At 34.5% G+C, this 20228-nt stretch overlaps 2 protein-coding genes across 2 annotated transcripts; one reads left to right on the top strand and one right to left on the bottom strand.

The window, feature by feature from the left end:
• Nucleotides 1-300: 300 nt before the first annotated feature.
• LOC110721589 lies at nucleotides 301-2504 on the bottom strand. Its single transcript, XM_021900771.1, has one exon. It carries the CDS (start codon nucleotides 1636-1638, stop codon nucleotides 736-738), a length of 903 nt encoding a protein of 300 aa, XP_021756463.1. The 5' UTR covers nucleotides 1639-2504; the 3' UTR covers nucleotides 301-735.
• A 2739-nt stretch (nucleotides 2505-5243) lies between these two features.
• LOC110721588 (NAD-dependent malic enzyme 65 kDa isoform, mitochondrial-like) lies at nucleotides 5244-19282 on the top strand. The gene is made up of 19 exons (XM_021900769.1): nucleotides 5244-5570; nucleotides 6637-6733; nucleotides 8192-8310; nucleotides 9083-9250; nucleotides 9841-9969; nucleotides 10670-10730; nucleotides 12015-12118; nucleotides 12212-12295; nucleotides 13664-13770; nucleotides 14679-14790; nucleotides 15334-15447; nucleotides 15862-15927; nucleotides 16560-16632; nucleotides 16710-16796; nucleotides 17213-17267; nucleotides 17346-17417; nucleotides 18204-18266; nucleotides 18347-18461; nucleotides 18731-19282. The coding sequence occupies exons 1-19, from the start codon at nucleotides 5400-5402 to the stop codon at nucleotides 18797-18799; spliced, it is 1866 nt and encodes a 621-aa protein (XP_021756461.1). The 5' UTR covers nucleotides 5244-5399; the 3' UTR covers nucleotides 18800-19282.
• The last annotated feature ends 946 nt before the right edge of the window (nucleotides 19283-20228 follow it).

Raw genomic sequence — 20228 nt, 5'->3', positions numbered from 1 at the left:
ATGCTTGTCAAACACTTCTAATCAATAATCGCAATGAATTACAAATATACTAGTCCAATACAAGTAAAAACCCGATTTTAGGTTAATTACCTCAAATCGAGATTAGTCGCAATGGATAGAGTTAATGAAATGAATGCGTTTATAATGCATGTACATATCCGCACTTAAGTGATGTTACATACAATTTTAGAACACAATTAATACGAAAGTAACATTTTTAAGTGTTTGTTTTAAGTTGGCTAAAACATACAGAGTACTTTCGTTAGAAATTGAACTCATATAAATTTCTTTTTCTATGAGGAAATAACTTATCTAAACCCCCTTAAATAATCAAATTGTTACACTTACAGAAGATTCAACAAAATATTCAACAAAATGACACTTCTTACGGAGAATATTATACCAAACAACCCCTATATTCAAAACTCAACACATTCAATAACTAAATATCTCAAATAAAAATACTGTTTTTACTAGTAATATTTGTCACTCTTTAATTTTCCAACGGCAAAATATATCACTCATCTATAGAGTAGAAAAATGAAAAACTTCAATGTACATAGTAAAATGTGTCCCAATTTTTTGGTATCAACATTTTAAATTTTTAATCATACTAAAACAAAAAAATTAAAAAAACTACAAAAGGTAGTATCGTACTTTACTATGATCGTTAACATCATGATCATCATTAATCCATCCAATTGAGTGGTTGAGTATGTAGGAACACAGTCAAAGTCAACGTTTCCGATTTAACCTTCCAAAATCAGCAAGCTTCCTAGATCGATTCGCACAAAACGACGCCGCTTCAGACAAGTGCGGTTTATCATTAATATTTCCACCACTTTTATTATGATTATTATTACAACTACCACCGTTACTTTTCCCGGTCACCGGAACCCTAATTTCGCCGGAAAATCCCGTCTCAACTCCCCAATGATACCGGCTCGCCGGCGAAGCTCTCACCAATGGACTCAAACAAAACGCAAAACTCGCAACATTGTTCGCCATCAACCTCGCCGGACTCGCCTTGACTCGGCCCGGACTCGGTCGAGTCGTTGCCGTCATCGTCGACTCTCTTTCTCTCTCCTCCAACTCATTCCACTCGTTTTGCGGCGACATTCCTCGGTTACTGCACCGAGTTAACTCACCGGGTCCAACAACCGAGTTCGACGATGAACTCACAACACTCGATTTAGATCGGAATAACTTCGAGATAAGACTGAATTTCCCGCTGCTTTTCTTCTTCTCAAAAGTGGGGTTTACTTGTGGAGTGCTGTAAAACCGTTGAATTATCGGCTTCTTGTTGATATCCGCAACGACGACGGCGGCGGCGGTGACGGAGGCGGTGGTGGTTGTTTGATCGGATTTACGCCGGGAAATATACGGCGAAACAGACCGCGGAAAAATCAACGGCGGCGGTTGCGACGGCGGAGCTTGTTGCTGCTTCTGATGAAGATGATGAAGGTGAATTGAGGAGAAAGATTGAGAATGATGATTAGAATTAGGGTTAGGGTTATCGGAAATCAATGATTTAGGTTGAGATTGAGCTTCAACAACAGCTTCAAGACGAAGGCGAAGACAAGAAGCGCAAACGCCGACGCTACTACTGAAATCCGATACGTGCTTCTTGCACCTCATCTGACTGATTAAATTTCTCTCTCCTCAATTTCTCTCTCTTTCTCCTCAATTTTCTGCGCTTTTAAAGCGTCGAAAATATATTGACATTTCCCTTATTTGATTATTCAGTTTTCTGGGTTGAATATTTCTGGGTAAGAAGATCTGGATGATGGTGAAATATTAAGAAAGAGAGAGAAGAAGAAGGAGAAGATTCAAGGTTGTCTTCTTCTGAAAATGTGGGGTGTATAAAAACTTTTTATATTATAAAGTTTCAGGAGAGTTTTTATATGATTTTATGATATAGTTTTATTTTGTACTACTGGTAGTAGTAGTAGTTGGGGTTATTATTGATATAGTTACTCCATTAGAAAATGTATTTTTATTTTATGTTTTGTCACATTAATAAATTTTATTTAGTGCTATTGTTGTTATTTGAGGTGAAGTTTGGGTTGGATTGGGTTGCTTTTGAGGAGAGAGAAGATGTTAGGTTGGTATTGGGTTTGACTTGCCCACTTTTTTGTGTCAAGTGTAATTTTAGTTCTTGTACTATTGACTCCAAATAGTGTTGCTTAACTTTTGGAGGAGTTTAGGACCCAAGTAATTATTGCTTAAAAGATGAGATCTTGTGGTTTGTATTGTAAGTGGTTTTTATTGTGTCTAAATGCAATGTGTTTTTGTTTATGATTGTGACCTAATTGCCGTTAGTGGGAATGTTTGTTTTCTAAGAGTTATGGTTATGACTTTGTAAGCGAGTAGGTTCCTTTATTTAAGCCAGAAAACTTGTATTTGAAAGATAGATAAGATTACAAGAATTGGAAATTAATGAAATGGGGTGAAAGTAATCTTTTTTATGATTTTGGTGTATATAGACAACTTTGTAACAGCTAGTGGGAGATGATTTATGCGATTTGTTTCCTTTTCTAGAATCATTTAATACTCCGTCTGTTTTTAAATACTTGCTCCATTTCTCCATGCGCGGAGATAAATTGGAGAAAGTAATAAAATACGGAGGTAGTGGGGTTGGTGGAAAAATAAAAAATTGTAAAAAAGCAAAAGTAGTTGAGATAATTGGAGGAGAGAGAATATAAAATTAATAAAATATGATTTATGTTGATCTATTAGTTGAGAAAAATGAATTAAATATTGTAAAAGCTTTTCAAATAAGGAAATGGAGCAAGTATTTAAAAACTTCCGAAAATAAAAAGTGGAGCAAGTATTTAAAAATAGAGGGAGTAGTTATTTAGATTCACCTCACTAATTATTTAACTTATAAAAGATACTTTTGGATAGAGATAATAATTTGGGTGTAGTTTTTACTTATCAGCCCTTTACCATTTTGAATTCGATTATATTTTGAAATGAATCATCTTTGCTTTGCAGAACATCTCATACAACATTAAAAATGTCAACTCCATTTAAATTTCTAAATCAAATGTTTGGCTTATGTGTTTAGGTCGATTCACGACTAGAATTAATGAATTAACTAAATTAATTAGTTATTCATATCTAGTTGAATCGTCATACATCAGATCAACTTTTGGCTGCTTCCATCTAATAATAAGGTAAATTTTCTATGTGAGATTTTATCAATAAGTGAATAAGTTATCTTACACGAGAAAGATACCTGATATTGATTCAACGGTGAAAATAAAGAAAATGAGAAAATGCAAAAATTATTATGACAATAAAAAACATAAAAAAACAAATGAAATGATGGGCAATGAGTGCTGCTTCTTTTGATCTACTATTGTTTGTTGGGAAATTTGGATTCACCTTTTTTTATATGAAGGTAGATGTTTATGTAAATAGATATATAAATGTGATTATCCTTGATTTTTTTATTTTTTTTTAATGGTAAGCGGGGTCCCACAGTCCTTCCTATCACAAGAGGAATCTATGGGTGGGAAAGCCCGGGGTGTGCCTCGATCCCGGGTCTAAGCCACGGAAACAGGGAGTGGCTCTATTGAGCTATCACTCCCATGCACATGTGATTATCCTTGATGTTTATAGTAAATTAACCTTTAACATGTTTAGTTTGATTAATAACTAGAAGTGACCCTCATTTTTTAGTAAGTCCTGTAAAAGAATTATCTTAACATAATGAGCATTGAGTGCTATTTTGTTCAAGCTAAACGACTTATATAACGTGTTTTTTTCTTGAAACAAAATCGTGCGTGTAAAATAATCATCTCAACATAATTGGCATTGAGTATTACTCAATTTGAGGTTACGACTTATATATCATGTTTGTTTCTTGAAACAACCTTATTTAAGCGAGTCTAGTTACAGAGTTTAAGTGGCTCATTCAATTGATATAAATTTCTTTGTGATGGTGATTTAACAAATCTTCCAAATACCGGAGTCCGGAGGAATTGATGCCAATTGCAAAGGCATATGAAAAACTTTCATCAAAATAAATTCGTAAACTTTCAATATGGGTTACTAAGATAAAGTGGAAAATATTTTCCAAAGATTTAAGTTTTGAGCTCTCACACAGTCACACTAATATAAAAACAGGGGAAAAAAAAACCTTTGATTACATAATAAATTGCAAATTTGCTAAGGTATGGAGTAATAAACTAGTGTTAAATGTTAAGTATTTTACTACTACCTCCATTACATATTAGTTGTAACTTTGAAATATTTTATATCTCACTAATAATACCCAAAGTTGCAACTAATATATAACGGAGATAGTACGTAACATCATTTAAATATTAAAGACAAACCTTGAACCAATGGTTCTTGAATTTTGAGGGTTAGTTTACATTAAATTTCTTAGTATATATACATTTGGGTGCACTTAACTTAGGTTATTTGTTCATATGAACATTTTTACTCATTTCAAATTCAAAAATTAGAAACCTTCATTAAACGTGCCACCCATCCAGACTATTCACATTTATCAATGTAATATTTTACCTTTTATGTTTGTTTCAATAAAACTCATGAACATAATATATTTTGCCCACGAAGATTTTCTAATCTTCTCCCATTCTAGAAGTGAACTTTATTCGAGTTGATTATTTTTCACACATAAACAACAACTATTGCGAAATGCAGAAGATAAAAAGTTTTGGAAGTTTTACCGAGAAGGAGAAAGTGAAATCTTTTTATATACACCCCGGGTGCGAGAAGCACCTAAGGTTATTTTATGCTCATTTGATGATTAAATGAACAATAATCTCCTTTAATCATCAAGATGAGCAAAAAGTGAGAATCAAGGTTGGCCTAGTGGTTGGAGGACCTCCTTCCATCCCCGTGAGAGTGGTTCGATTCTCACCCCAAGCTAGTTGGATCCCTAATTTTCCCCCTACTTGCAAGGGATTTCTCCTTACCTTTAAAAAAAATCAAGATGAGCAAAAAGTACTCTTAAGTGTACTATGCACCAGAAGAAAAAAAAGTTCTAACCACTTGAACTATCCTTTACTTTCCAAAAACATTTTGCAGTACATTACTTATCTTGGCAATATACTATTACCCAATTGGTCTATATCTAGGCAGAATAAGAATATTATAAAGCGATTGGGCCATTTAGCCCAATCCACATTCTTAATACTTGTGTCAATATCAGTAGGGTCCACCTTCCCAAAATAAAGAACCTTGTCTGACTTACACTTAAACGATCACACCATTATTTTGTTCCCAAACAATTAGGAAAGATTCTCACCAATCTCATAAATTTCCCTTCCCCAGTAGAAGCTGCAGCATCAGTGAAGAAACTTCGCCATTGAAATTCATTCAAATTTCTCCAGATTTTCTGAAGAAATTGAAGTTTAAAGATGTCGGTGATTTGTAATCGAAGTAGATTAACATCATCTTTGATCAAACGATTGAAGTATCAAATTGCGATTGTTTCGAATCATAGATCGTTCACTACTTCTGAAGGTCATCGTCCTGCTATTGTTAACAAACGTAGTCTCGATATTCTTCATGATCCTTGGTTTAACAAGGTCTATTTCTCTCTCACTTCGTTTTTCTTCGCGATTTTTAGGATTTTAGTTTTTGATGTTGATGATTGATGATTGATTAATGTTTGTGAAATTTGATTGATTGAATTAGGTTTTGAAGTGTGATTGTGATTTGTAGCTGATTCATTGAAGTTTTAACGTGAATTTCATATGTTCATATGCTGTTTAAGATAGAAAAAATAAATGTTTGAATTACTATGTGTTGTTGATGTGTTTGTTTAATTGAGGAGTAAGATTGTGGAAATTCTGATGATTTGGAGTGGTACGGGAGACAGAGTTAGTTCCGGAGATACATTCGAAAAATGAATTTAGCTGAAAGAGAAGGTTAATTTTTTAGTGTTTTAGCCGGCGGAGATGTAGTATTGGTGAAATGAAATTGATTGATATAGGAAGTGCAACAAGTTTATATGATTTGTGATGTTTAATTACAATATTTTCAATACGGTTAACGATGATCACGAAGACTTTCTCCATCTCATGACTAAGGAAGTTTAAGGTTTCAGTGTATAGATTGAGACATTTTCTTGTCTAGAAGAAGAGAGGATGCTTCAGTTTATTTTACCTGAAAAACCTTTATCCAAGCTAGTCTGAAGCTTTCTACTCGCATCTTCCTGTAAGTTGTGAGTTGGTTGGACTTGCTTAGTTCTTATCTGAACTTGTTTTTGAGAAACTTCAAGGTGAATAGAACAAAGCGTAAGTACTACATTGAATGGTGATAAGAAGTGAAAAGATGGGTGATATTGATAACAAAAATAAAGTAAAAGTTATACGGGCTTATATTTTTGAAATGGAGGGGAGCATGTACATATTTTAGCTATAGTGAATAGTGAGATTATGAGAAACTACATAACTTAGTATGTGAGTATATCACGGTGAGATATGGATTTGTTCTTTTGACAAGATGTAAATCATGTGATTACATGATTCTGATCTACTTGTGAAGTTTCTTGCTAGTACTTTTTCGTTTGTCAAATCTACTGCACATTTTTCCTGCGATTCTTCAGGATTGGCCAAAATTGTGTTTTTGATATGACTGTCTGAATTGCAGGGCACCGCATTTTCCATGACAGAACGTGATAGGCTTGATCTTCGTGGACTTCTTCCACCGAATGTTATGACTACTGAGCAGCAAATTAATCGATTTAGTTAGTTTCTATCTCTCTATTAGTTTCTCTATTCAATGTTTGTGTCTCTTTCTATTATAGCCGAATGCTTAAAGCTTTTCACTATGTTTTGTCATTTACATGGTATGATAATTTGTTTCTTCCTTCCCTTGTCATAGATAATAAGAAGGCAGTCTCTGGAAAGTGCAAAATGTAGTTTTGTAGAGGTGAAAATTTACTCAAAATGTAGTCATTGTAGATATATGTTAGTGTTGTAATTCCCAGCAGTGCAGTGATAAAAGTCATAGAACACTTAGGTACTATTAAATACTTTAAACCTATTTTAAAATATGCAGCCTCTTTGAGAACAATTGCAGTTTACCTAAATTTTGAATGTAAGAATATTACATTATGTAGTGTTGTGATTCTTTTTTTGTTTAAATCGACTTGATTTATTAATAAAATTTTCTGGAATCACCAATGCTTGTATGAAATTAGTAACTGTTGTATATTCTGCTGGAGAAATCTTCTTCAGTTGACTAGTCATCTAGGTATCAGATTACTAATTCAAGGTTCATTACACTTTGGAAAACATTGATTGATGGATATCTTGGAAGCAAATAGTTCAATTATCTTTCTTTTTCGGACGGAAATTTTTAGAACACCCAATATTGCAGTTCCTCTTTTTGAATTACAAAAAATTTTTGTTCACCTAAATTTGATCATTTTTGAAACTTGATAGGTCTTTGATTTAGTTTTAAAAGACAATTGTTGAATTTAAATTTGATTTCAAATGTCACATTATACGCAATTTATGAACTGTCATGAGGATTTTTCATAGTTTCTAGTGAGTAGGCCGTAGGCATTAATGTGCTTCAGAGAGGATCCATGTTACATTGTTGTTTATTCATTGAGTCAATGCGTCCAATTAATTAAATAATGAGTACAAGTTTTCAAAATCGTGATTCTACTTCGAATCAAAAGGGGCTCTTAGAATCGAATCATAAAGTTGAGTCGTAGAATTGCTGCGAATATGCATAATCAAGACGTCATACTCAAATTTCATTGAATGTGTTTAAGTTTTAAAATAAAACCTAATTATTGATTGAAAATAATTGTTTACCCATTAAGTAGCCAGTAATCGACAATATATATTTATTTATAGCTTTGTAGGCATGTTTTAAGTATGTGAGGTTTTCGCTAGTTAAGAGAAATATGTAAAATCGGGTAGAATCGTGAATTGAACCGTATAGCCATACATGAATCCTAATATGCTAAGATTCGAATCATGATTGTAAGTACACTGTTTGCATCCCACCCGAACTGGAATTTAGTTATAAGCCTTATTTCTGATGTTTACTTCTTCAAGATACCAAAAAATTGGCTACATCCTATGTACTATCCAAAACATTTTGCATCAATTTGCTTCTGGGTACTGCTTGCTGTGGATGCCTTTTTGTGCTTGAAAAATGTTTGTTATTAATTACTGTTACCAAACAGTGGCTGACCTAAGGAGACTTGAAAAGCAAACGAAGGATGGACCATCTGATCCCAATGCTTTAGCAAAATGGAGAATACTCAACCGGTTGCATGACAGAAATGAGACAATGTACTATAAAGTGAGTGAGTACCCTTGTTATTCATGTTGTTGTATTTCCATGCATTTAATGATTCAAGACTTGCAAGTTTCACATAGAAAAGATTGATGCATTTTATAGTTTTTTGGGGCTGCATAATTTTATCTTGACACTCTTGAGAGCTATGAACTGGTGAAATTGAATTAATTTAATTGGAATTTTTACTAGATTTGACTCTGTCCAGGTCATTATAATAACCCAGTTATGATCAGATCCAACACTATTGTTGAAACTTGAATCATCTGTTCCAGCTAACCTCTTTTGAGCTGAAACAATTTTCCTGGAAATCGTTAAATTACTTAATTGCGGAGCAGTAATGTCTCAATGTGTTATGTACACCTTTAACTTTAGCGAAACCACATAGTCCTGTAGATTCTTGACAGTAGTGATTAGTGTGCTGATCAAATGTAATCAACTAATTAATTCCTTGATGGGCTTCCTCCGTAATCTCGACTCTTGAATTTACCACTTCATATAGTTTGGCCTATGTTGAAAGATTCAAGTAAGAAAACTTTGGGCCCTGACTTTGATCATTTTTAAGACTGAAACTGTTATTTAAGAACTAAAGAGGTGATCTCATGTAAAATTTTGCATATTGGGTTATGCACTTGACGTACAAAGCTTGTTCAAGTTGACACCTGAATACTTGATTTCTGAGAAGCATGCCTAACTAAAACTTACAAATTTATGCTGTATCTGGTTGGCGCCTAGATATTTTTAGATTTTCTGACAGTCTGTTTAAATGTTTGTTCAGGTTTTAATTGCAAATATTGCAGAATATGCTCCTATTGTGTACACTCCTACAGTTGGTCTTGTTTGCCAGAATTACAGCGGGTTGTATCGAAGGCCGCGAGGAATGTACTTTAGCGCTGATGATCGTGGAGAGATGATGTCAATGGTATACAATTGGCCTGCTGATCAGGTATTTCCTCATGGCAAAATGATCCAAAATGCAAGATTTGTTCTTCAAAAGTTTTAGCTAGTTCACTTATTTTGTATGAATAATTATACTATTCTGACCCTTAAGAGAAACTTTTCCAGTACAGTGAACTGTTCTTTTTATTTTTTTTTATTTTTTTATTTAATGATATTGGCTCTAGCCTTATGTCAGTTCTTATGTCCTTTCTTTTCTACTTTAGGATCAACTCTAAATAATGTTTGATTCGCCTTATTTTATGTTTTCATGCACCAGTTTTTTGCTTAACCTGTAAAATTTGAACTCTCACTTCTATAAGAAAATCAGAAAACATATTTCAGAACCAAATTGCTGTCATTAACAGCTTACCCAATACAGCTAGAATGTTTTCTGTTTCAAATTACCTTATATATGTGAAAACGCACTTGAAATACTCTGCATAATATGAATATCTTTATAATTTGGCGCCAAAGTTAAGCTGGAAGTAGGATTCTGCACTTTTTCTTTTTTATCTTAGCAATTGATGTTCCAAATCACTTGTTTTCTCCACCTTTGTTCTCCTTGCTTTATGCTGATAGAATTTTCTGGTTTTGCAGGTGGATATGATAGTTGTGACTGATGGTAGTAGAATTTTGGGGCTTGGAGATCTAGGGATTCAGGGCATTGGTATTGCAATTGGAAAACTAGATTTATATGTTGCTGCTGCCGGGATAAACCCACAAAGAGTAATTACTTGACTTTTGAGTCATGCCACTCTTTTATGTCTAGCTTCTGAATCTGGCTTTCAAATCAAATATCTCACTATTTTTTTCCTATCCTAATGTCTAATATTTTCTTTAAACTCAACTATTTCAACATTATAATTGTATTTAGTTTCTCTTTAGGTTCATGCCTCTCGTTAGCAGGGCTTTTCTTGTCATGTCCCTTTCTGATGTAGTTCGTGATTGGAATTTTTTCCCCCCCTCTTTTTGCTTGAATATGACTCCTGATCCCTTGTTGTGATGATTCTTTCCATATCTATTAGAAATTTTTAGGTGAGGTAATCTGTAGAAATCAGCACTTCCATACTTTCATGTGTCATTACATGCATTATCAGGTGAGACTTACTGTAGACTATAGATGATTCTAAACGTGTAGCTGAGCAAGATTTCACTCTAAACTGATTCAGAAATTTTCTTGAATGCTTTGTGTAACTATTGTTCTCCTGACACACACACACACACACACACACACACACACACACACACACACACACACAAGAGATGATTTTGTTGTAGAGGCGTAGAGCATCACACACACACACACAGCCCTGCTGGTGGAAGCTTCTTTTGAGAGATGATTTTGTTGTAGAGGTGCTACCCTTTCTTTCAGTTCCAACTCTTTGAGGTGAGCCCTTCTCCTTAATGATCTTTTTTTGGTGGGCAGGTGTTACCAGTGATGATTGATGTTGGAACCAATAACGAGAAGCTCCTTAAGGATCCTCAATGTAAGAATATAAATCCTGTCATGGATAGGGGTTTGGTAATTTAGTTTATCAGCCGCAGTTCATTTGAGATGATGTCTTTTGCTCGTAAACATGCTTATCATGTGCCTGTCTTTTTACATCTAATGTCTGTTTTTACATGGTGTATTGAATGTAGCTTATGTTTCTTAGTGTGAATGCTTTCACAGTCAACGTGTGAAAGAGTGGGCTCTTGCTTCTTTGGTGAAATTTGTTAGATCTCATGCTACTCGCCAATATTTTCTGCCTCATGAACATGCTATGATCTGCAAATTTTTTCTTTTAGAATGAGTATGATGGATTGGCTTTCCTTTTCGAAAATTTTAGTTTTATATATTCCATAAAATAACCACTGTACTTTTCACTAGGTATCCTCCTATAGTGGGGTTTAGGCCTTAAGGAGATCTTATGCTCGCTGCTTTTGTAAAGAATGTAGAGAGGTTAGTTCTGCTGGTATTTGTTTATGTTTGACACAATTGATTTCTGAGTTCTGAAATGTCATATAGACATATAAAAGACAAACCAAGGGTGTACCAACCATATGCAAAGGAAAGGATGAAGTGGTAAATCTCACATCTTTTGTTCCTAAGCGATCTAATTTAGCAAGTCTGTGAAGACTTACTGCTTTCCAAAATTAGTGAACTTTGTCACTGCTGATTATCTTTACAGTGAGATTTTTTTCCCTCTCTTGGTGTACTGGTGTGTATGGATAGCTACCTCATCATCAAAGGAAATGGAAAATTCCACATGCAAACATTAATTCAGCATCCTTTATGTAGTATTATTGTTGTTGTAGTAGTAGTAGTACAAATATACTTTTTATTGTTTTTTTTTTTACTACCACTTTATTGCTGCTGCCGTTATCAAATATTCTCTGTACTACTTGTAATGTTACAGTAGTTAATTCTAGTTTTACTAATAGAAGTATTTTCCTCTCTAAACGGTTTTTTTTTACAGTAATTGATTCTAGTTTTACTAATTAACGTATTTTCTTCTCTAAACGGATTTTTTTTTTTTTTTTTTTTTTTATGTAGAATTTTTATTTAATTAATTTATGTGCAACAACCTTCTGATTCGAGTTTATTGGTTAGGGTAAGGTTGCATACATCCAAACCTTCTTAGACCCTACCAACAACATAGTATTTATTTATTTATTTTTATTTTATTTTTTAAGATAGGCTGTTTTTTCTGTGTACTTATCAAAGTGTGTGATAGCATATAAGAGATGTGAATGTAAGGAGTGTAATGATCTATACTTCTTATTGGCAGATTTGGGATTGCAAGAAAATCGTCTTGATGGAGAAGATTATCTTGCAGTCATAGATGAATTTATGGAGGCGGTTTATACACGCTGGCCGAATGTTATTGTGCAGGTCAGTTTCTTTATGCTATGAAGCTGCTGCAAAGCATTGGGAATTCTGTTATTTTTCTGTGGCAATTTCACCATCTTATGCTCTCTTGTGCAGTTTGAAGATTTCCAAACCAAATGGGCTTTCAAGTTGTTACAGCGGTACAGACATAATTACAGAATGTTCAATGATGATGTACAGGTATAAGTATGCTATTATTGCTGGCTGCGTCTTCAGCTCTCCACCTTAGAATTTTGCGTAATGGTTAATTGTTTAGAACCCAAAAGGCTCAGTTTGTAACCCTCTTGTCTTGTGTCTGATATTTATCATAGTACCACAGTATTGTTTTTATGTACTTCGTATTTATTTATTTAATTTTTCCAGGGAGGGGAGGTGGGGACAACAACTTTAGAGCATCAGGCTCTTGTTAAGCACACTTCCTGTCTTCCTTGGCTTTGTCAAATAAAACCCTGGATTATCACTATATATATATTTTTTTTAATTGTTTCTTTGTGCACATGCTATTGCTGAGGAGCCCTTGTCTTGAAGTTTTGGTCAGCCTTTAGTTTCTTCTAGTCATAGAACCTTGACGTATAAAAGTGTTCTTTGTTTGGCTCTCTGGAAAATGAGCAATCAATTACTTAAGGCTGGGTCTGGATTTAACATATTTACTGAATTATATGATACATTCCTCTTCTTCCACTCAGTGTATATATTATCATTCACCTTGTCTAAGTCAGTTACTAGTTATACTTTTCAGGCTTAGTCTAGATCGTCACAAGGTTGGTTTTATATGCTATATTCAGAATATGTTTTTTCCTTTCCATCACTTTTTTTTATGCTACTACAAGCAAGGGCTTGTGTAAGTTTGGAGTCATCCATATAGGAAATGTAAATACGTTTTGTAAGCAGATACTATAGTTCATGCCTAATGTTTCAACTATGGTTTTCGAGGCAAGAGTAAGCCTCCTCACTATGTGCTTTTTCTTCATAGGTTTTTTTTTATAGGTTTGATCGTGTCTTTAGCTGCCTTGGGCTTCTCCTCTGTTGTAGTAGTTAGATTGGAAGCTTTTCTGGTTAAATCTGCTTCCTCTTTTGAAGTTAATGTGACTTGAATTTCTGAAGAATGTTAATATCCATATTTAATCTAGGCTAGAATGGAATTTGGATGATTGCGAATATGTAAGCATTCTTTGTAGGTGCTAATGTTAAATTAGTTTCAAACCTTTTAAATATTTTAGATTATCATTTTACATAATTTTAGCCATAAAATTAGATGGACTCAAAGAAATAGATTCTTTTTAAGCTTAAGTATCTTTTGATTAACTAGATTGTCATTGTTTGTGCTGCTGAAGCTACTATAGTCTTAGAAATTAGAATAGATACCGAATTAACAGATTGGGGACTTTGATAATTGATTATCTTATTGCATGGCCTTTACCAAAATTCATTTAATGCTTGGCTATTAATACCGACCATCTCTTTTTTCAGAAGTGCATGCTTGATTTTCTTTTGTTTGAATACCGAGAACACAAGTAACATGCTTGATTCTCTTTCTATTGGAAACAGGGGACCGCAGGTGTTGCAATTGCTGGGCTTCTGGGAGCTGTAAGGGCTCAAGGAAGGCCAATGATTGACTTTCCTAAACAAAAGATTGTTGTTGCCGGAGCTGGAAGGTTCTCTTGTCTTGCCTTTTCTCTGGACTTGGTGTAGATTTCTTTTAACTTAGCCTGTAGATATTTCTAAATGAAAATTAAAAAAAAAAATAAAAAAAAAATCTATGTACTGCCTAATGATTGAAGATTAACGGTTTTTATTCTCAATTCCTCATTTAACTTTGCACTGTAATATCTGCTGAATTTTAAGTCTTGCATGTTTAGTAAATCAGTATGCTGGAAGGTATGTCAAGTATTAACTATTAAGTCTTAAGGAAATATGCTTGTGGGGTGGGGGTGGGGCTATTGTCACAGTAGCTGTGGACTTAAGAGAAATGCTATAAATTGCACGTTGGCATCTTGTACTCATGTTATTGGTGTCCTTGTATTCTATATTTGATATTCTTTTTTATATATATTTTTCTGATTTTTTTTTTGTTTATTGTACCTGTGGGTGGGTAGGTTGGTTGGGGTGGTGGGGAATTTGGGAGGGGGGGGGGGGAGGGGATTACTATCTCATGTGGTGTTTGGTTTGAATTATCAGAAAAGGCCAGGGAAGAAGATTGCAGGGAGTTTAGAGCTCATGATACCAAGCAGGAAGTGGAATGTTAGCTTGAATTCTGAAACATGTCCTAAATGAGAAGTCAGAGATCTTAACTAGAGGGAATATTTCAAAATGAATAAGGAAATGGATGGGTGTTTCCTCTTTTCTTGTCTTGGTCCTGCTATGCTTTAGAATCTTTTAGTTCTTGTTCTTCATCTCATATATCTGAATGAAACTCTAATTTTTGAGCTTGTTTGAGTAGTTTTTGTCCGTTTTTGCAGCTAAGATTAAATTTTATGGTGTGCAGAAAAATAAACTCATGATTCCTGCCTACATTTGGAGATTTGTCCAGCAACTGATATTTTGGTTTTGTTGTTTCTGACAGTGCAGGTGTAGGTGTTCTTAATGCTGCCAGAAAAACGATGGCTAGGATGTTGGGGAATAATGAGTCTGCTTACGAAAGTGCAAGGAGCCAATTCTGGGTGGTTGATGCCAAGGTGTGTAATCAATTATGCTTTTGTCTGACAGTATACTGCATTCCTTGGGCACTTTGTACAGATTCATGTAATTCAGCACCTTTGACTTGTTGATGAACAAATATTTTTTGTTATTAGTAGAATAACAGAATAAGCTACTTAGGAAGAAAGCCATGTATTAGCTAGGATGTCTAGATGAACTGTGGCTTTAAAGGGGTTGTTACTGCCGAATTTTCAGACATCACAGGGACTGGGTCCTTTGAAATCCTTCAATTGTTTTTGATATACGTTAGCCTGTTATCTCTACCCCTATAATTTTTCTAGTAAAATGATGTTAAGTCTCTAATTTCCTGCCCATGAGTAAGAAGGTAATGTATCTTTGCCTTTATTTTTTCTGGAACTTTATAGTTGTATATTTGTTTTCCCACCTTGGTGATAATCAGGAGCGTTTGTCACTGAGTTATGCACTACTTTCAATTGGCAAAGATAAGAGCTTTAGCTTTAACTTTATAACAGAAACCATGTATTGATCATGACTAAGCTGCTATCTACTGTGAAAATTAGGGACTGATAACTGAGGAGCGCGAAGATATAGATCCAGAGGTCCGCCCTTTTGCTTGGAAGGCTAATGAAATTAATCGCCAAGGGTTAAAGGAAGGGGCAAGCCTGGCGGAAGTGGTTAGTGAACTTCTGCCCCACTGCTTACAACTTACTAGTTACAGAGTGTGCAATTTGTTTACACATAAATATGCAACTCTTGCAAACTTGTACTTTTTGTTGATCCTGTTATATTAATCCCACTTTGCTTACCTCATCTCATTGATTGAAAAGCATAATAGATTCATAAAGTTGGGCTCCAATTAATTCAGATGACTTATATCTTGAGCCAAAAAAATTTAATCCTTGAAAGATATACTACAATAATTTTTTTTCTCTATAGCTTACTTAATTTGTGGTATTTTCTTGCAAAAAAATTATTTATTTATTTAATTTTAGATCTTGTAAGGGCTTATGCTCTTTGAACTTACCAAAAGTGTTGGACTTTGGCTGCGTGATTTTGATGCATTTACATTTTGATCATACGTGAAACAGGTTCGGCAGGTTAAACCTGATGTACTTCTTGGATTATCTGCGGTTGGGGGTCTGTTCTCAAGAGAAGTATGAACTGATCAAGTGATCTCCTTTTGCTTTCCTGCTAAGAATATTGTTTCCTCTGTCCTCTCCTTTTCCAATTGCTCTGAGTTAAAAAAAATCAAGCACCATTTACGGATGCAATGAATTAGATCTAATATGATAATTAATTAAAGCTGGTCTTGGGTCAAGACTACAAGAGCATGCAGATAATAGAATATGACCATCTGATAAGCCAGCGATATCAATAAATTATATGATTAAATATGACTATTAATTCATTAATTCTTTAACGAAATACATTTCTAAGCTAATAAAATCAGTATTTTGAAAATCTTTGAATACAAGTTTTCCAATAGTGAGTTACATATTTGTCATTAGATATAAATTTCGCATTGTTTGTTTTCGTTATGAAATGATTGGCCAATTTGTGTACAAGGATGTGCTTTTTTTTTTTTTTTTTTTTTTTTTTTTTTAACTATTCATCTTTTTTAATATAATGTGATTGGCTCATTCTTCTAGTTGCTGCGGGAATTTTCCAATATTCTCTTCTGAAAAAAAGATTCTTTTCTGTATTAGAAAATGATTGTATTTTGTTTAGCTGTGACTTTTGCACACTTTCTGATTGAAAGCTAATCCATTTCTTAAATGTGGTTTAGGTCTTGGAAGCATTTAAAGGCTCAACATCAACAAAGCCTGCAATCTTTGCTATGTCAAATCCTACAAAAAATGGTATGCTTGTACTACTTTGGGGTGATATTCAGCTCTTCTTCAGCGTTTTTTATAAATATATATTTTCTTAATGACAGCTGAATGCACCCCTGAAGAAGCGTTCTCTACAGTTGGTGACCACATCATATATGCAAGTGGAAGCCCATTCCAAAATGTGGATCTTGGTATGCATTCATTCTAATTAATATGGTCAATTTTTTTTAAAAAAGATGAATTCACAGTGATGTGAGTGTAATGTGGAAGAAAATAAGAATTGTAGCACAAGGGCAATTGCAATGGACAATTGAGGTCCTTTGGGGCTTCGTATAGCTCCAAAAAAAGATGTATATACTTATATTAGAGTCTTATGAAAAATTGCTGACTAGAAGAACAAGAAAATCTTTTTTAATATTATGCACCTTTGGGTCTTCTCTTCTCTACCCTCTTGGTTAAAGCAATTTTAACGTGTCCAACAGAGACTACAGTATGCCCTTTTCTCCCCTCCCTGGTCCCCCAAACCCCAAAAACTGTAGTTTTATTATTTCTGAGAGAATGGACAAAGGAGTATAGTAATTCTAATGGAACATTTTTTTTATGGTAGGAAATGGCAAGACTGGTCATGTGAACCAGGGAAATAACATGTACCTTTTTCCAGGGTAAGGTTCCATTTAGCTTCTGATATAAATTGCCCCCTTCATTCTTCTTTACTAATGTCTTTTTTATTGAACAATCAGGATAGGACTAGGTACCCTTCTCTCGGGCTCTGAGATAGTCTCAGATGGCATGTTACAGGCTGCTGCAGAGCGGTAAGTATTAGCATTTCTACTGAAAGCTTATGTGCAATGGATTATCATGATTTCTCCTTTGCCTAATTGTAGACCACAGATCCAATCTCAGCTGTTTCTCTTCTTTGGCGTATGCACTTTTATCATATTAGCTCAATAAATTACCAGAATCTGATCACATATTATCAGTTATTGTCTTAGCATGGTTTCTTATTATTTGCTCCTAGGAGTCATCTGTCATGCCTGGTCCTTGTGATCCCGAGGTGCAATTGAAGGTACTGCAATGTGGATGCTAGCTCATTTTTCCTTCATTACTAAGTGTTCCTAAAAGTTCTCAACCTCTTCAGAAATAGTTGCTACTTGCTAGTGAGAACGAAAGATGTCCCCTGACATGGCTCATGACTGCAATCTCTAGCCATTTAAGTCTGATTGTAGTAATTGATTCTTATGCTCTTTTCATAGTATCTGTAAATGAAATTAGTGCCCATTTCCTCCTAAAATTTTGTGGCTGTATTTCTAGTATAGTCTCTTTCACTATAATAGGCCACTTTAAAGTTAGCAAGTTAAAACTGAACTTTCCCATATCACATGTTACTAATAATGTTGAGGAGAGACTATTTGTGGTATGATGGAGACGAAAAAAACTGAATAAATATGTTACTAGGAGGTTCAATACTTTTCTTTCACTTGTTTGATTGAATTCAGTACACGCACTCAATGAAAATAGGGGTTCTAATTTTCTCCAGCATGCTATGAAACACGGACCTGTGTTAGTAGAGTATGCTGATATTGGTTCTTGATTCACAGCTTAGCTGGGTATATGACTGAAGAAGAGGTGCTTAGTGGTGTCATCTATCCTTCAACATCGAGGTTAGTTTTGGAGCATTTAGCTTTCAGAAATTCAGAATTCTAATTTCATGGCATCTCTATTTACACTGTTTCCGGTGCAGAATACGCGACATCACTAAAGAGGTAGCAGCAGCTGTGGTGAAGGAGGCTATAGAAGAGGACCTTGCAGAAGGCTATCGTGGCATGGATGTTAGGGAACTCCAGAAACTAAATGAGGTAATATTACAAACTTAAACTTATATTTTGTAAAAAAACTATCATACTAACAGGCATTTCTTCCATTGGCCCAAGATTTATCGTACATGTGCCTATGATTTATGCTCCTATATATGTATTTGTTTTAGTTGAAACCCTGTACCTGGGAGCTGGGTCACAAGAAACTGTTACTTGTTGCCTTCCTTTTGAAGTCGTCTTTGTCTGGCATGTTAGCCACTCAATTGGGATCCAGACTCTTTTAGTAACTGAAATTTAATGTTGTCTTGCAGGAGGAACTTCTAGAATATGTAGAGAACAACATGTGGAACCCAGAATACCCTACTTTAGTGTACAAGTAGATGTGAATCCATATATAAGGGTGAAGGAGAAAATGCGTGTTGTATTGAAATTAGATAAGCGGTCCTGTCCCCCTCCACAGTTGCCATCTTCTCTGATAGACACAAATCACACAATTATATAGCTATTTTTGCTTGAATGGGGCAACTGTCAGTTCTTGCTGCTTATCCGTTGCTTATATTCGTGTATTGCAATTTGCCCGTTTTGGTCAGGCTCTATTCACCATTATTGTTTCCATTCCAAGTCCGGACTATGGCTTTAAATTGTAGAGGACAGTCAGGACACAAATGTTTGCACGCTGTATGTAATACGAAGTATATTGGTTATCATAACATCTAGAGGCTAACTCCTGTAACTTTATGTCTGTCAAATTACATATATTTATCAATGTTATTGAAGGTGGTGTTTGCTAAATGTAGAACTTATAACTTCGGCTAACTCCTGTATTCTTATTAGTGTTACAGATTTACGAAGAGACACCAAAACATTCTCTGCTTATTTATGGATGAAGGATATTGAACATTTAGGTTTTTAGAGAATATAAAAAGTATTCTCTCTTGAGATTCATTGAGTAAAAATTGGCCTTCATCAGTGCAACAAGCCGACAAGATTTTGGAGAAAAAAAACTAAAGAGGTGCTCTATGCAAACTTGATTGATCAACAAGTCTGCCATTGAGTTACTGTTTTGTTCTTTCTCAAGTTTGTTCATTGGTTATATAAAAATGAGGTTAAGGAATAAAAACATATCAATGCTAAGGTTGCTCAAATTTCTTGCTCCTAATCCTTTTTGGTCAACACCATTTTTTCGTTACTCTTTTGCTAACTTTGAATATTATGCTTCCCAACTCTCACTCTCTTGCTTATTATCTACCTTTTGACCATGTTATGCTTGATCGAAAACTTTCTCCCCTTCTAGTTGATGTCAAGTAGGGGAAAAAAATCGCTCTTTATATGTGTCAACATAAGGGTGGGTAATGATAAGAGGTGTTAACTAGTCGAGCCGAAACCAAGTCCAGGCTCGGCTTGAGCTCGAAGCTTGTCAAGTTTGGAAAAACTGAGCTCGGCTCGAGGCTTGATCAAGGTTTGTCAAGCCCAAAATCAGCTAGGCCCAAATTGTGCCCACATTTACGGAGTATTGTTTCAAAGACAATCAAATTTTGCTTTTATAACTCTTATATTCTATCACTTGCTCATTTCTTTTGATGAGGGACTACTTTCGTTGTCTTTGTTCTACATAAATAACAACAAAAACCACGAAGGAAAGCTCCAACACTCAGTGAGAACGCAAACTTGTATTGTGAATAATATGAAGTATAAAACAAAGTTTATGTTTTCCCAAAAAAAAAAAAAAAAAAAAAAAATGTACATAACAATTAATTTATTCAATAAAATTAATAAGATACAAAAAAAAATTCGAGCTTAATCACGACC

This window comes from Chenopodium quinoa, unplaced genomic scaffold (genome assembly GCF_001683475.1).
Source record: "Chenopodium quinoa cultivar QQ74 unplaced genomic scaffold, ASM168347v1, whole genome shotgun sequence".
NCBI classification, from domain to species: Eukaryota; Viridiplantae; Streptophyta; class Magnoliopsida; order Caryophyllales; family Amaranthaceae; genus Chenopodium; species Chenopodium quinoa.
The sequence above is the reverse complement of the archived record's forward strand: the minus strand, read 5'-3'. Positions and strand labels throughout refer to the sequence as shown.

Excerpts from the sequence above, each read along its gene's own strand:
- LOC110721588 (XM_021900769.1), top strand. The coding sequence starts at position 5,400 with ATGTCGGTGATTTGTAATCGAAGTAGATTAACATCATCTTTGATCAAA. Across the intron at positions 5,571-6,636 it reads ATGATCCTTGGTTTAACAAG|GGCACCGCATTTTCCATGAC; the intron begins GTCTATTTCTCT and ends TCTGAATTGCAG. Across the intron at positions 6,734-8,191 it reads GCAGCAAATTAATCGATTTA|TGGCTGACCTAAGGAGACTT; the intron begins GTTAGTTTCTAT and ends GTTACCAAACAG.
- LOC110721589 (XM_021900771.1), bottom strand. The coding sequence starts at position 1,638 with ATGAGGTGCAAGAAGCACGTATCGGATTTCAGTAGTAGCGTCGGCGTT.